General features: G+C 40.0%; 1 protein-coding gene across 1 annotated transcript in view; it reads right to left on the reverse strand.

Moving 5' to 3' along the window:
- Nucleotides 1-340: 340 nt before the first annotated feature.
- Nucleotides 341-15,819, reverse strand: part of gabra6b (gamma-aminobutyric acid type A receptor subunit alpha6b) — a 34,588-nt gene continuing 19,109 nt past the window's right edge. Inside the window, exons 9-10 of the mRNA XM_054755354.1 lie at nucleotides 13,218-13,474; nucleotides 341-2,401 (exon numbers count right to left, since the gene is read on the reverse strand). Of these exons, the coding sequence (XP_054611329.1) occupies nucleotides 2,389-2,401; nucleotides 13,218-13,474 (270 nt within the window). The 3' untranslated portion in view covers nucleotides 341-2,388. The remainder of the gene's footprint in view (nucleotides 2,402-13,217; nucleotides 13,475-15,819) is intronic.

Genomic DNA, 15,819 nt, shown 5'->3' on the forward strand with positions numbered 1-15,819 from the left:
ACTACTATACATATATATTAATTACTAATAGCCAATTATTTACCACCACAACTACTACTACTACTACTACTACTACTACTACTAATAATAATAATAATAATAATAGTAATAATGGAAGTAAAAGTCATCATTGAATAAAAATGACCAATAATAATAAAAAAAGTAATTAATTTTTTTTTTATTGTAATTGGGATACATGAATGGAAATCCATATAAGGTTTGCATTTAATGAGAAACAAAAACCTACATAAAAATACCCTAATATTACTAGTACTACTGACAATATTATTATTATTAATAATAATAATAATAATAATAATAATAATAATAATAATAATAATAATAATATTTTAGTTTTTTGGGATTAAAGACATTTTAAAAAATGATTTACATTTCTTTTTATGTTTCTGTCTTTCATTTAAAAAAATACATCCATGTTCAGGGTGGAAATGTAAATAATTTCATAGGTTTTTATATATTTTTTTCCCATAAAAAACATAAATCATATGTCCTTCCCGGGCACATTGAATCGTGCAAGTGTAAACGTGTACTGCATGTGTACTGCTGTGTAAATTGTTTTGCACGTACGAAATAAACTAAACCATTACCATAAATTGATTGTCGTTGAGTCCAATTGCATCTTTTTCTTTTTTCCTCCACACACTTTTTATGTAGATGTTTATATTATTATTTTTTAATCTTTCATGTATACTAGAATACATCATGTACACGTATGATGTATATATAGTCCCTCTATCTTTTGGGACGTTATTATAGCGGGATGGCTGTCATATGAAAAGTTGCCTGTGTTAATAAGAGACACTTTTAATGAGAAAACGCTGCAGGATGATGGATGCGGTGAGGAAGCGCATTATTTAGACAACACAACATGTTACCTTAGTGCTGCTTAGTTAGCAGGCGAACCAACGCACCACTAAACTGTGCATAATCCTCACAAGTGGATTATTAATGAACGTGTTTTGGCATTCTGTATAATTGATGATTCTGGGTTGAGGGTTTCTATTTTTCTCCCCCTGTCGTTAAACGGGAACAAGAAGCCAGAAGCTGTCGTCTTAATTACGAACCGGCAAGCACTTTTTACTTCATTAAAAAAAAAAAGACAGTATTAATTAGATACATTTTTCAAGTAGAAAGATAGTAATAACACATGAAAATAGGCTGTTGCCTGGATACATGGAGGCCTTAGAGTACAGTACATACAGTAAATGCACGTACACAAAGGAACAGACGGCTTCAATGTCTGCTTTCTCTATCAATTTCTTACATCAAGTATGTATAGGATTTTTTTTCCCCTTGTGCTTTATTATCGTACACTGCCAAGCTCTCAAAAATTCCAACACTTTGATCGAAAATATGTACATGGGCAGAAAAACTTCGCTGCTTGGCTGCATAACTTTTAAGGAACCTAGACCTGACCAACTGAAGCAAAGTCACATGACAACACTCCCCCTTTTAGGTGTAACTTCATGCATCTTTAGTAAAAAAAAGTGTCAATTCGGACGGCAAAACTGCCAACTGGAGCCTTTAATTGCTTTAAGTCTTGTTTCGGTACACATTTAATCAAGTTTCCATTCTAAAGGGTTCCAAAATGTCCAACTGAAACCTTTGAAACATTCTCAACCCAAATTTTGGGACTTCACAGAGTTTTCTTCACTTTACACTACATGATAAAGCTCGAACTCCTTTGGGGGAAGAGGTTGTTTGGTGTCACCTGTTGGTTGACATGTTTACATCACTAGACCCCAACTATAAGGCGACTTGTATTTTTCTGATTATTTTCCTCAAGGAAAAAAAATGTCTTATATTCGGGTTAACGTGGTAGTTAAATCCAGGTTGTGTTTTTTCTGTCAAGCGTACTCCCCCCACAAAACAGCTACCAGATGCATCATACGGTCGTTTCACTCACGGCTCTCATGGATGCCACTTTTATTTTGAAGATGTTACCTCAAGTCCTCTTTAGCTGCGTTGCGCGGAGGGAAATGAAACTGGAGAGGATAAGTCAGCCCATCGCATGGAGTACACTCCGTCTTTTCAACATGGAAACATGCTAAATCTCTCCCATGATGCATGCATGTTACAGTCATGAGGAAATAAAGCAGAGCCTCAGCCGGGATACCGGTAAAGATCCAGTGAGGATAAGGATTGCGTCTGTCCTAACGAGAGACATACTGATTGCACACCGCGTCTAGTCTAAAGACACAAGCAAACTCAAAAAGACTTACAATGCATCATTAAAGACTTCTGGGCATGCATCACACACAATGAATGGTTGATGAGACCAGTGCTTTCATCGGGTCGCACTCGTGTGTCTATGCAGTTGCATCTGTGTGTACGTCAAATATGATGTCCACGCTCTCTGGCTTCAGTTCAGACCGTGTCCCTGGAAAACACACAAGAGGAAAAACGCAGTGTTAGATTTTATACAAATGGCGCAGCTGTGATCTGGAATGCTCCTGTGTGAAGGTATTCCACAATGCCGGGACACGGCTTAAGAAGTAAAACAACCGACTCACTTATTCCACCCTGTTGTGCTGAAAGCCATTGTCCTTTCAGCACAAAGTTGCTGAAAGGACAACTTTCAGCAACTTAGTTTTACACAATACACAATGAATGATGATCAGTTCGATCGCTATAATGTACGTATGTTTTGCTGATGTGTTGATATCTTTCCTGGTGACTAGCTAGTGCACTGCTAATGCTATTTAGATTCATTCTCATCTTCAGTCATGGTCACACTGACACAAGCCCCCAAATAGTTGTCCTCGGCTATGCCTGCTGGTAACTCGCAGCTCGTAACCCAAATTTTAGCTCGCAGTACAAAGCAAAAAATCAGCCGCATCTAAAAAAAGACGTGTTAGTTGGGACACTCCTATGTCAAGGTAGCACTGTATAAATGACAATAAAAAATACTGGCAGTGCTCAAGTAACTTCTCACGTCTGTCTGGCAGTTGACGTACTTCGTGACAACTCAACACACAGCAACAGTAGATCCAAATAATGCCAGCAGCATGTTCAAAAGCACGATGTCCCTTTAAGTCTGGGTGTTTAAATCCAAATTATACGACAAGATACCGTATGTGACATTATAGGGTGACGTACACAATGACAAATTCCCAGTTCATTCCCACAAATTGTTATTAATTCCCATACACTCCTATTCATTTTCAAATACACCACCCGTCAAAAGTTCTCATTCAATCACATGAGAAAGTGTCTCAAAACTGATACTGTTTTCAGTGATTCCTATGGAAAGTTTCCAACTGTAATAATTCAGTAAGGTTTGCAACACCTCCACAAACACGCCTACAATATTCCTTATTCATCCCCACACACGCACACACATTAGTCACATGATGTAACCTGTCCAGCTCATTACAGACCAAATTGGGAATGTTGTCCGTCCCTCCGCTGCCAGCGTTGTTTGTTGAAACCTGGCGAAACTTTGTCTGAATGAATAAAAACTTCTGCCAGGTAGCTCACACCTCCTTCTCCTATTCATCGTCTTGACATGTCAGAGCAGGAGAAAGCTGACATTGCCGCGAGACATTTCCAGCCACCGATGCTGCATGGCTGCTGGCAAAAATACTTTTTTTGGTTCCCCCTTGTGCTTTGAGTTGTTGGAAAGTTTGGACGAACTTGAAGCCATAATTCTTATAGCTTTAACTCGTGTTTGCCACGAAGCCAGACAACGACAGACAACGCCAGAACGACCTCAAAGTTCAAAGCATCTTCATGCCTGATGTCAACAAGTCAGGTTGTGTCCAAATCTTAAGGATTAACTTATTAAGTGTGCTTTTCTTTCCTTTGGCTTTTTTGTGATGCCGCCACAGAAACCTACCAGTGAAGTCATGCAGGAAAAGTGTGATACTAACTAAAGAACCATAAATGGAACTGACTGCCACATAGCAAAGTGGCCGGCTACTCAGTACAATATGAGCAATACAACAAATCCATATTACGTAGCTTTATTAATTACAGCAATACCTATAAAGCACCACTAATTGACAGTATCAGTCTGCATACACCTGAGGCTTCCTTTATCATGGTTGTATTATATATTCTTCTAAAAAGAAGGCTTGACTATATTAGTTGAAAATAGGTTGATAAAAAGTTTATCAACCAACCCTATTCGCTAAACATCTTGAAATAAAACCTGCAGCTGAGCCGACTAGCCGTCAGTCAGCAACAGACGTGGGAGCTGTCGGTTTCATCATTTTGTTTTCCTTCAGCGAATAGGCTAACCTAGCATGATGTTGCTGTTAAAATGTGACTGTAATGTCAGCGCTGTTTCACATTTCCACCTGCTCCGCCTCCGCTGTGTGTTGTCTCTGTTTTCATAGGCGCTCGGTCAGCTGGAGGCGGGACAACTGGGTGCACCTGCTGCTGATTGGCTGTCTGGCTACTTAAAATTGATGGTTTGTAGCTGAGGAGATACCCGTTCTTTCTTCCGCGCTCACTTGGACTTCCTCTACTTCTTGGACATTTAATAGTCCCACGTTCAAGTCGTCTGCCCAGTTTTTTGTCTGCTGCCATCCAGCCTGGTCCTCTGCTTTGTTTTATAACTCTAAGTTTTCATGGTGCCTTTTGCCACCCAAGACAAACCTCAGCCGGTTCCTGCTGCTTCTTGTTTTGTTGGCTTTTTGGTGTGACTCTCATTAAAAAAGACTATAACTGTTTTTCAGCCTCGTGCCTCTGCATCTGGGGTCGAGACCCACACAGTACGTAACAACTGTGGCTCACATAGCAACAGTATATGCCAGGGCTGCTAACATTTGTGTCCTCCTGCCCCCCTTTCCCACTCCTTACTGTTACGTTGTTGTATGTGATCTGTGGCATTGCTTACCATATGTAGGACAAGACCAGAGTTACAGTGTATTTGAAAAAAAAAGTGGATAAATAGCACTTCTTTGAGACACACCTGGCCTGGATAAACACAGCTTATTAGCATTAAAGCTGCAGACACACAAAATGGCAGGTAGGGCTTACTAAAAACAATCTTAAACTGTCTTAATTCTAGTGTTCATTTCAGATTTAGACCAAGACACTATTATGGGACCTCTGAGACTTACTGGTAATCTTAACATTTATCTTAACAGATAAATTCACTTTACATTGTTTCCTGTGTTTTAATGAAAACAATTTGGAGGTTCCACTGTTACCTTCAGTTTCCCGTATTTTAAATGAGGGACTAATTCCTGCACTGGTACCTCAACCCGCATGCCTGAACTTCTGACCTCTCCGCAATCTGTCCTCTTTGGTGACGGCTGCTACATGAAGTGCATTGGGGCAAATGAGCAGATGGCTTCAAACGTGCACATGCACCATGACGATGCCGATAGAACTCTATGACTGACAAGCGAGGGGTGCTGACCTTTTTTTTGTCTTATCCAAGCAGGACCAGAGTGTAGTGGACAATCCCCCATGGGGATGGGGAGGCACTGTCCTCCTATGCAGGATATCCTACTCGGATTGGCAAAAGTTTGCTCCACTTGAGCGTGAACACGTCTCGTGAGGATGCGTTCATGCACACAGGCAGTGACACCCAGGAGGATGCAACAATTCCCTGGAGGCCACATGGTGCCAAGGAAGACTGATAACTGGGCGATTCTCCCTTGTATCTCTCGCTGGCTGCCTGTAATTGAATGAACGTTACAGCCAAGTTATGGCTTCAGCCCCTTTCTTGAAAAAAAGGACGCAGCATTTAGTGATTTTGATTTATGAGCAACAACAGGGAAATGTTTTTTTCTGTCCTCAAGCCTGGCACTGATGGGCCATAACAAGGACGCACACATACACACACACTAGCCATCCACCAGCTCATCAAGCAGCTGGAGCCCCTCATGGAAAGGAAGTGTTTTCAGCAAATTTGTTTCCTTCACGTCCCACCCTGAATGCCGCTATTCATGAAAGTAGCCTCCAGTCAGTCGGCGCTGCTGCTGCTGCCACGGCACATTTACACACTTGTGCGCCTTTATCCCTGCAAACACACATCCATATATCCACCTGCACAAACAGACGGGGCCCTTCTGGTCCAGCTCATCCCTGCAGGAGGGCTTGTGCTAATAGATGATAAAAAAAAATACAAAAAAAGAGGGTCTGTTGCGTGCTTTCATGGGTCTGCTTTTACTTAATGGAGGCTTTAATGTGGACAGAAGTCAGCATCAAATCAATTGATAACATAGGAACTAATGTAAAGTGCATATCTGTACCAGGGTCAAACTATTCCCATCATAAAAGCATTTATGTGCGATGTGCAGGCACTGTTTAAAGAAACATTTACAATTTTGATGGAACGTTTGAATTTTGTTGAATAAAACAATGCACAATCAAATAAATACATTAAAAAGCAACATAAATAAAATAGCACTGATGCAATTACTGTAATGACCCAAATACAACACAGCATTTTTTTCCTAGAAAAACGTCTGAAAAAGAAGTCGTCTTATATTCTGGAGATTTATGCATGCAAACCAAAAGGCGCCAAGCCACTTCTCAACAACTTAGTCGGAGCTTTTCTCCTTTTCACTCACACACACATCAGCGACTTAGACTCTTTTTTTTATTGCAATTTACTAGTTGTAATTTGAAAGTTGAAAAATGTTTTTGTCCTTGATGTTGGTGTCTTAAAAAGATTTTTCCATTACGGGTCTTCATTTTAACTGAATTAAATGTATTGATTGTAGTGTAACTTGTAACTTGTGAGTAGCTAGATTCTTTCTTTTTCTCGTTCCGAAAAAAAAAATGTCTCGTGGCCACTAGGCCTCGGAAAATAATAAAATAATTCATTAATTACACAATAAATGAAAATGAACTCGAGAATTTGGCCTGCCTTAATGTATCGCCATGTGCATGAGTGAAGAGAGTTCACTCTGTGCACTGGTTTCAGCACCTTGGCGCGTTTGTTCCACAGGACAACGGCATGAACGGAGTGAGCCCTTTTGTCAGTCATACAGTCTCTTTGTCTCGGTGGGTGGAGGCGGCGCTGCTAGCATACACACAGGGTGCACAAGAGTGTAACCGAGTAGAAATGAAATTGGTAGACTGAAATATATTGTCATATATTTTTGTGTTTTTTCATTGTAATGTTCAAGTGATGTTCAAATCTTGTCTCGCCTCATCTTGTTCTCGTAGACCCATTATCATCTCGTGAACTGAGTGTCTCGTGTCTTCTTATGGTAGTCCATCGTATCCGACGATGACTTCTACTTCTTCTCTTGGTGAGTTTTGAGGTGACTGAAAAGTCCAATACGAGAGCCGCATGGTCTATTGCAATGGGGGCATATGAAGCGAGTGTTGTTGTGGTCTTGACTGCAGGGACCATCTTCCTCCTCTGGCGTTTCCTTTCCCTCGCCTCGCACCTCTCCTCTTCTACACGCTGAAGTCCAGCATGGCAAAGTTGCCTCCAGAGAAGACGATCTGAGGCAGAGCTTTCCACCTGTGAATGCTTCTTCACACCTCTTGAGCTGGTCCTGTCATCTGACATTCTCATGGTTGGCCCATCACAGTTGGTACTGAAGAAAGGTGGCCCTCATGCTCTTGGTACCAGTTCTATCCAGGATTTGTGTGTGTGGTACACGATCACGCCATGTTAGCCCAAGGAGACACTTGATGTGAAAGTTCTCCAGCTGTTGGACGTGGCGGCGATACAGGGTCCAGCCATAGAGTAGTGTGGTGACGCACGCTTGGTAGACTGCTACCTTGGTGTGTATGCAGAGGTCTCTGTTCATATAAACCCTCTTACACAGTCTGCCAAAGGAGGATGAGGCAGATCTAATTCGATTTTGAAGATCATTGTCCATGCTGCGGTTTTCAGAGGGGATACTCCTGAGATACTTGGAGTCTGGGACTACTGCGAGGGGCTTGCCGTCGATGTTAAAGATTGTGGTCGAGTTGGAGGAGGGGAGTTCCACTGGCGGTCTTTACAGTGTTCACGGTGAGACCCAGTCTGCTATAGGCCTTCACAGCAGCTGTTAATGTTGCCTGCAGAGCCTCTGATGTATGTTACATTAAGGCACAGTCATCTGCGTACTGTAGGTCCACTACGTTCACAGTTTTGACCTAAGTAGCAGCTGGGAGCCTTCTGATATTAAATAGATCCATTCAACCTGTAATCCACCAACACACCACTGCTTCCCTCAACTTCTTTGTGGAAGATGCTGAATAGTACAGGTGCAAGCACGCATCCTTGGGCATACTCTGAAGGGCCTGGACTCCTGTCCTCCTGTTGTCACCTGAGCCATCATCCCCTTGTAAAAACCTTGCAGGATGTTTACAAACAACGGTACAAAATGGACCGCCCAGAGCAAGTGTCTGTTGACTGTATAAAAGGCCTTTGATAGATCCACAAAAGTCTTGACGTTGCTCCGTACACTTCTCTTGGAGCCTGCGAGTTGTGAAAATCGTGTCCACAGTGCTGCTATTTTTTCCTGAAGCCACATGGAGACTCGGGTTTTCTGTTATGCTACGTGTGAGTCTTGACAGCATCACTTTGGCAAGAACCTTGCCGACAACAGACAGATGGGGTATTCCCCTACTATTGCCGCAGACAGACTTCTCGTACTTCCTGCGTTATGTGCCTTGTGCTAGGTGTCCAGTATGGTTTTGATTGATTCAGAGTTTTCATCAAACAAGTCCTGTTGCCACCTCTGACGGTAGCCAATGGACTCGTCAGCAGCCTCAAATAGCTTCGAGCTAAGGTTTTTCCCCACCCTATCATTAAAATCACCAAGCAGACGGATTCTGTCACTGCTAGGGATGCTCTGTAGCGCTTCATCCTTTTCCTGGTACAAACGGTCCTTTGCCTCATTCTCAGATGATAGAGTCGGCGTATAAGCACTGAGAAGAGACAGACAGAAGTCTTTTACTTATGCATGGGTGTTTCAATGAGACTGGGTAGTAGGCTGTTTTTTATGGTAAGACCAACACCACGGTGATGCGGACCTCCTGTAGGGTATCCCTTCCAAAAAGTCTGGTCTCACTCAGGGCAGCGATGAGCTCAGCGACAACAAGTGCAGTTCTTCTTTGCGGCCTGTCAGGGTTGTTATCCATCCATCCATACATATGGATGGGTATGCTGGAGCCTACCCCAGCTGACTTTGGGCGATAGGCAGGGGTTCTGATGTTCCATGTAGTCAATTTCAGGGGAACTTTTTTATTTCTTGTTTTTCAACCGCGGTCGTGGAATGTCCTGGTAGGTGTGGTATCCTACCCGGGGGAGTTTAGGCCACCTTTTCTAGGCCTTCCCCCAACTTAGAGGTGAGCAGTGCGGCTCCTAAATAGGGCTGCTCAGTCATACAGGGGTCTGCCGAAATCAGCTGCCAGGGTCGGTATCATTTGGAGAAAAAGAGTCACAGCCCTCCAATTAAAACAAACAAACTGTAATATTAAACCCAAATAAGTTTGTATCCTTTTGATAGTTAAAGCATGTCCCTGTGCTTAGCGATATATGCCGATTATGTGCTAATTAGTGTGGATAACTCAGCAACACTGTTGATTACAAATGTGATGCCCGCTACGGTACTGTACTTCCTTCCTGTGTGCCATGTTTTATTCTTTCTAAAAAGTGCTATGGTTCGTGCTGCACTTTATATTTAAATGAGCACGCACACACTTTTTCACAGGCTCTTTGGTATGCGTCCAAATAAGCTACTGTAAATCCCCCTCCCCCAAAAAAACAAAAAAGGCGTTTGATATTTATTCAGTGTTAAACACCCTCAACATTTGCTGCTGTAGAGATAATTTAACCATGATCGATCACCATGTCAAGCGGGCGTATATCCTGCACACTCCAGCTTTGGACTGGCTGTTCCACTAAGCGCCTGTTCCACTCCGGGGAGCTTACAGCCATCACCTCTGGGCCACCGACTCTTTTATCACCTTCTCCTTCCTTTTGGCACATTTTCTCAATATACTAGTATTGACTGAATGTACAAATACATGTACTACTCATACAGAAAAAAACTTGATTGTCATTTCAAATTCTATCTGAAGGTCTGTGTTTGGCAAGATCTGCTATCTCGCTCACCATCCCGATCGATGCAAGGCGGTGCATGTCAACAGCTCTTCTATTTCAAAGCTGGTATTCTATGTATTGATGCATGCATTGATCACAGAGGCGGAAAAAACACACACTTGTCTGCCTACATGCATGTATCAGAAACATGCTTTGCTTTATGCGTCAAACTAAAGCGATTTCTTTGAAAAACACACGAAAACACGATAAAAGCTGCTGCGTGTCACATTACACACGGCATCTCGGTTCCTTATGTGAACGTAAATGTGTTTTTAAAGACACCGCCTGTGAAGGGTAACAATATAAACCATCTGCAAGCAATTTAAGCTTTGCACTATACTGTATTGCATGATATACAAAAATGTGTCCAGTGTTGCCAGTTTGGATGACAAATGAAAAAAGGGTACTGTCCAGTCTTCTTACAGCATCCTCCATAACCTGGGAAGTAATGTACAGTTCACCCTGTGAACCAGTGTACCTCGGCTAGTGTATGCCCCGGTTAGCATGTTTTTTGCCTTGGTTTGTGAACATTTTCCGGTTAGCGTACAATATGGTGTGCATCTTGTCGTGTTATTAATACACTGCATGAGTCCAACTTATTTTTATCAGAAAATGTCCTTGTTAGCCGCCTGTTAGCCTCCAGATGCATGGAACCAGGAACTGGAATTCAGCTCCATCGCCAGTCAATAATGTCATCAGAAGTTGTTGTTAAATCTCCATCCATCCATCCACTTTCTATGCTGCTTATGCTATTAGGGTAGTGGGGGTATGCTGGAGCCTATCCCAGCTGACTTATGGGCGAGAGGTGTTGTACACCCCGAACTGGTCGCCATCCAATCGCAGTAGTTGTTAACACAAAACATAATTTCATAGTTTTACATGCATAAAACAAAAATGCATATAAATGATGAATGAAAGGGATAAATGAACATTTAAGGTTATGTTTACCGTCATCGAAGACGTGTTCTTGCCAAAGACACCATGTGGCAGCAAGATCAATACAGACACCACCTTTGTTTCTTGAATTTTGAAAAACCTACACAAATTTATATGCATTTCAAAGTGTAAAACCGTAATTGTATTAACTATAAAAATTTGTTTTGTGTTAACATTTTTGGCATTCTGGAAAAGATTAATTGGATTTACATTATTTCTTATGGGCAAAAAAATATATTCAGTTAGCGTACGTTTCAGACCTTCTGGAACGGATTAATGACACTAACCAAGGTTCCACTGTATACTGAAAAACACAAGTACTGCCATTTTCTTTACTTTTCACATTCTATCTTTTTGTGCTGAGTTTTTATGTTTTTTTGAGGAAAAAGTTGTAATCTTCCTAGAATAAAGTTTTGAGAGTTAATTTTGAATTTCAAGTTTTTTTTTTCAGAAAAAAAGCCTAAATCTTATTAAACTCAAGTTATATATTTGTAGTAGTAAAGGTGTAAGTATATTGTTTGGAAAAACGATTTATATCTTTCAAAAATAAAACCTAATCTTACAAGAATAAATTTGTTTATTTTCAAGAAAAAATATGTATTTTTACGTGTATATTTTAGAGAAAAATAATCCTAGGAATTCTAGTAATCTTGAACAAATAAAAAGTTGTACTTTTTTTTTTAGAAAAAAATATCTGACAAGAATTAAGTTGTTTTTGAGAAAAAAAAGTTGTTTTTTTACAAGAAAAAAAATCATTATCTTGTCAGAATAAAGTAATTTTTCAGAAATAAATTAAGAAAGTAAAAGTAAAAAAAGAAAAAGTTCAACTTTTTCGAGAATTTATTTTCTGAAAAAAGGCATAAAATCTTATAAAAGTAATATTTTTTAGGAAAAATACAACTATTCCCCACAATCTATGTATCTATGTATACAATCTAATTATATTTCTGACAAAAAAGGTAGTAGTGTCGGGTAGTGTCCATCTCGGGAATAAATTAACATTTAAGGTTACTTTTACCTTAATAAACACTATTGAATTAAAAATAACTCATGCCAAACAGGAAGGCGGTGTCCGTGCAGTGTCTCGCTGCCACATTGTGTCTTTGGGAACAATCACGTCAAGAATCACGTTTTCAACAAATGCAAAAGTAACCTTAAATGTTCATTTAATCCCATTCATTCATCATTCATATATATATCTATATGCATTTTGAATCATTTTCTGAATGTACAGTAAACTATGATTGTAAAACTATAAAAACGTGTTTTGTGTTACCATTTTTGTCTTTCTGGAATGGATAAATGGGATTTACATTATTTCTTATGGAAAAATTGATTCCACGGTAACCAAAGTTCCACTCTATAGCTTCAAGAAAAAAGTTGTAATCTTACAAGGATACATTTGTATATTTTAAAAAGCAGTGATAACCTTGCAAAAATACACACATACAAAAGTTTTATATTTTGGGAAAAGAAAGTCTTAATCTGAGAAGAATAAAGTTTTTTTTTTTAGAAAAAGACAATCTTGCAATAATTGGAGAGAAGAAAATCATACGCAATTTTGTATTTGTACACTTCTGAAAAAAAATGGTACAGTTGGTCAGTCTTGCGTCAGCATCTACTTGATAATCCAGGAAGTTGCTTGCAAACCAACCAACAAATACAGAGCGTCACAATTTTTTGGCAGTGTTTGCGCTCTGTTGATTGCCAATGCATTTTATTAACATGATCTATAACTGCACTCTTATGTAGCTTAGACTTCATGCATATAGTTGACCGAATATGCAAAAGCAAATACACCTCCAGGCTGCAAGTCCAAGCAAAACAGTGAATAACAAATATGGAGCCCACCAGTGTGTCTTGCATTAGAATGCTAACTTTCAGCACCATGATAACTGTGACCACTCTGTAGGCTTGTTTCTAAAAAGCCATATGGCGACTAATTAGCGTTGAAAGCGTAGGAGTATTGTGTGGCTGCTGAATAATAAATTCAGCTCCCAGGCGAAAGCGATGCATGCGTTAAAGGAAACAGTAGTGTATAATGGAGATGAAGACATGCTACTTCTAGGCATGCACACACAATGCAGAAAAGTCATATACAGAGAAAACCCTATATTCCATATGTAGTAGTAGTAGAGTACTTTAATCCCATATATCAAGAGGCAGTGGCACAAATGTAGTCCCAGCACCCGTAACAAAAGTGCAAAGGAAGCAGAATTCAAAGTAGCAAGCATGCCTTGAAGTTCACCTGGACATTTCCATGGTGTCCTTGGTGAGATACACAATCCAGTAGACCAGGTTGAAGGCGCCAAAGGAAAGCGGGAAGAGGATGCGAGAGTATTTGTCAATGATGCTCGTGCCCGTCAGGACGTTGTTGGCCGGCATGGCGGACCCCTGCTGCAGGAAGGCCTGGGCGTTGACGGGCGGGTTGGGGAAGGTTTTGGCCGGGCGATCGAAGAGAGGAGCAGAATTCATCCTCTTCTTCAACACGTTACTGGCGTCCGCCTAGCAGTAGTAAGCAAGAGCAAAAACAGAATCGTGTAAGATGGAATTCACATTAAAGGCCATCTAACGTGAGGATATTAATAATGAAAATGTTTGGGCTTTTTTCTACCAAACATTCAAATCATCATAAGCCTTTTGTTATAAGAATACTACATTTATTAACAGTGGGATAAATCAGTCTTAAATTGAAATAATGCTAGATTTATCATAAAAAATATAAAGACGTGAATAAATAAAAAAAAAACAGTAAAGTACAAATTTTATAAGGAAATAAATAAATAAAATATTCACCAAAACACCACTAGTTTTAAATCAATACACCCACATAGTCATATTTTTGTTTAGAAAAACAATATACAGTATTTATAAATCACCAAAATATTGATAGTTAAACAAATCAATACAAAAAATATCAACACCAACATATTCATATTTTTGTTTGGAAAAACTATATATTTATAAATCATTTATTTATAAATCACCAAAATAGTGATAAATAAATAAATTCATTAAAAAAGGATTACTAGTTTGTCATTTTTAAATATAAAACAATGTAAATATAATAGAAGTACGTACAAAATATGACAGGTTTAAAATTGAATAAATAATACAATAGTGTTCTAGTTCAATAAATAAGTTCAATAATTTCAAAATAAAGTCATTATTGAACTTTTTTAGTCAAATGCATTAGAAAAAACATGGTTACACATCACCATTACCATTTTTTAACGACATAAACAATTAGAAAAAGTAAAACATAAACAGTTTTAAAAATAAGCACTGAAATATATTATTTATAAATAATCAAACATAAATCATTTATAGTAACTAAATAATCCATCCATCCATTTTCTATGTCGTTTATCCTCATTAGGGTCGTGGGGTTGTGCTGGAGCCTATCCCAGCTGACTTTGAGCGAGAGGCGGGGTACACCCTGGACTGGTCGCCAGCCAATCGCAGGGCACATATAGACAAACAACCATTCACACTCACATTCATACCTATGGACAATTTAGAGTCCCCGATTAACCTAACATGCATGTTTTTTTGGAATGTGGGAGGAAACCGGAGGGAAAACCCACACACACACGCACAGGAAGAACATGCAAACTCCACAAAGAGATTGTAACTAAATCATAAAAAGCAAAAATACTACATTAATACCAACGCTGCTACTAATTCAGCGACTTAAACTACAGTAGAAACAGAAAGACTAAAAAGGCACCCCCTTAATGACCCGAATGCCATGTTTAGTCAGCTTTTTGGGGTTGGTTCTGTGTGTATGCATGTGTAGATGTAAGAACTCAGCCTAAAATATTAATAAGCACCAGACAAGCAGCTCAAGAACGCAAATCAATGATGTTTGTTCATTTCTTTACGGGATTCCAATGGGTACCACTTCAGTTTTTGGGTGTGAAAATCCAAACAGCCTCCTACAGTATGTATTGACTCATGGTTATCAGCATGCCTCACCAAGTTGGAGCAAAGCAAACACGTGTTCCGCTGCTCTGCTCGCTGTAAATCAGATGCGGTGTGCAGAGTGAAAACCGGTACTTCTGGGAATTGGGTCAAAGAACACCATGTTGCCGGTAGATAGAGTCAGCGTGAGAGCGACACTGCCAGTGAGTGCAATAATCCAAAGGAAACAGCACGGAATCTTTTACCTGGAGTAGCCTTCAAATAGAACAAACGGTGACGCTTCAAAATAATCCAGCCTGTCTCCACAAAGAAGACTTACTGTACATTACAGTAAGGGACATCGGTGGATACCCGCACATCTGCAATTCAGCGTCCACCGTCACGCTTGAGGCCGCTTTTTCTGCACAAAACACATCTCGTTCTTTATGCTTCACTGGTAATGTTTTGAGGTGAGGTTTCACACCTTGTTCTGCGGTCCTTGAAGGCACCATAGTTCCTGTGAAAAAGTGAAACTTATACATAACTCCGATTCCCTCTGTTGATCAATCACCTTACATTACATTACCGATAAAATTGGTGTGTGTGGGGCATATGAAAGATGTTGATGTGACGTTCGGAGTGTCCGTGAATGCATCTCGCGGTCTGTCTAGTGACAATGAGGAAGTTTCGTTGCAATGACGAATGGACTAGCGACGTGTTTGTTTAGAGTTGGAGATACATATATGGTGTTGGAATTGCACTGCTGTTGATGTGTTCGGGTCAGAGTAAAGTTGTAAAGGAGCGACAGACTCTGTGTGAGTCTGCGGGGAGCTACACTGTGCCGCCGTGGCTTGTCATGATGCATATGCGATAATTACTTTTTAAAAAATTACGTGATTAATGAAATAAATTAGTTACCGCCCTGAACGCGCTATTCCACCCACGCA

This window comes from Dunckerocampus dactyliophorus, chromosome 16, assembly GCF_027744805.1.
Source record: "Dunckerocampus dactyliophorus isolate RoL2022-P2 chromosome 16, RoL_Ddac_1.1, whole genome shotgun sequence".
NCBI classification, from domain to species: Eukaryota; Metazoa; Chordata; class Actinopteri; order Syngnathiformes; family Syngnathidae; genus Dunckerocampus; species Dunckerocampus dactyliophorus.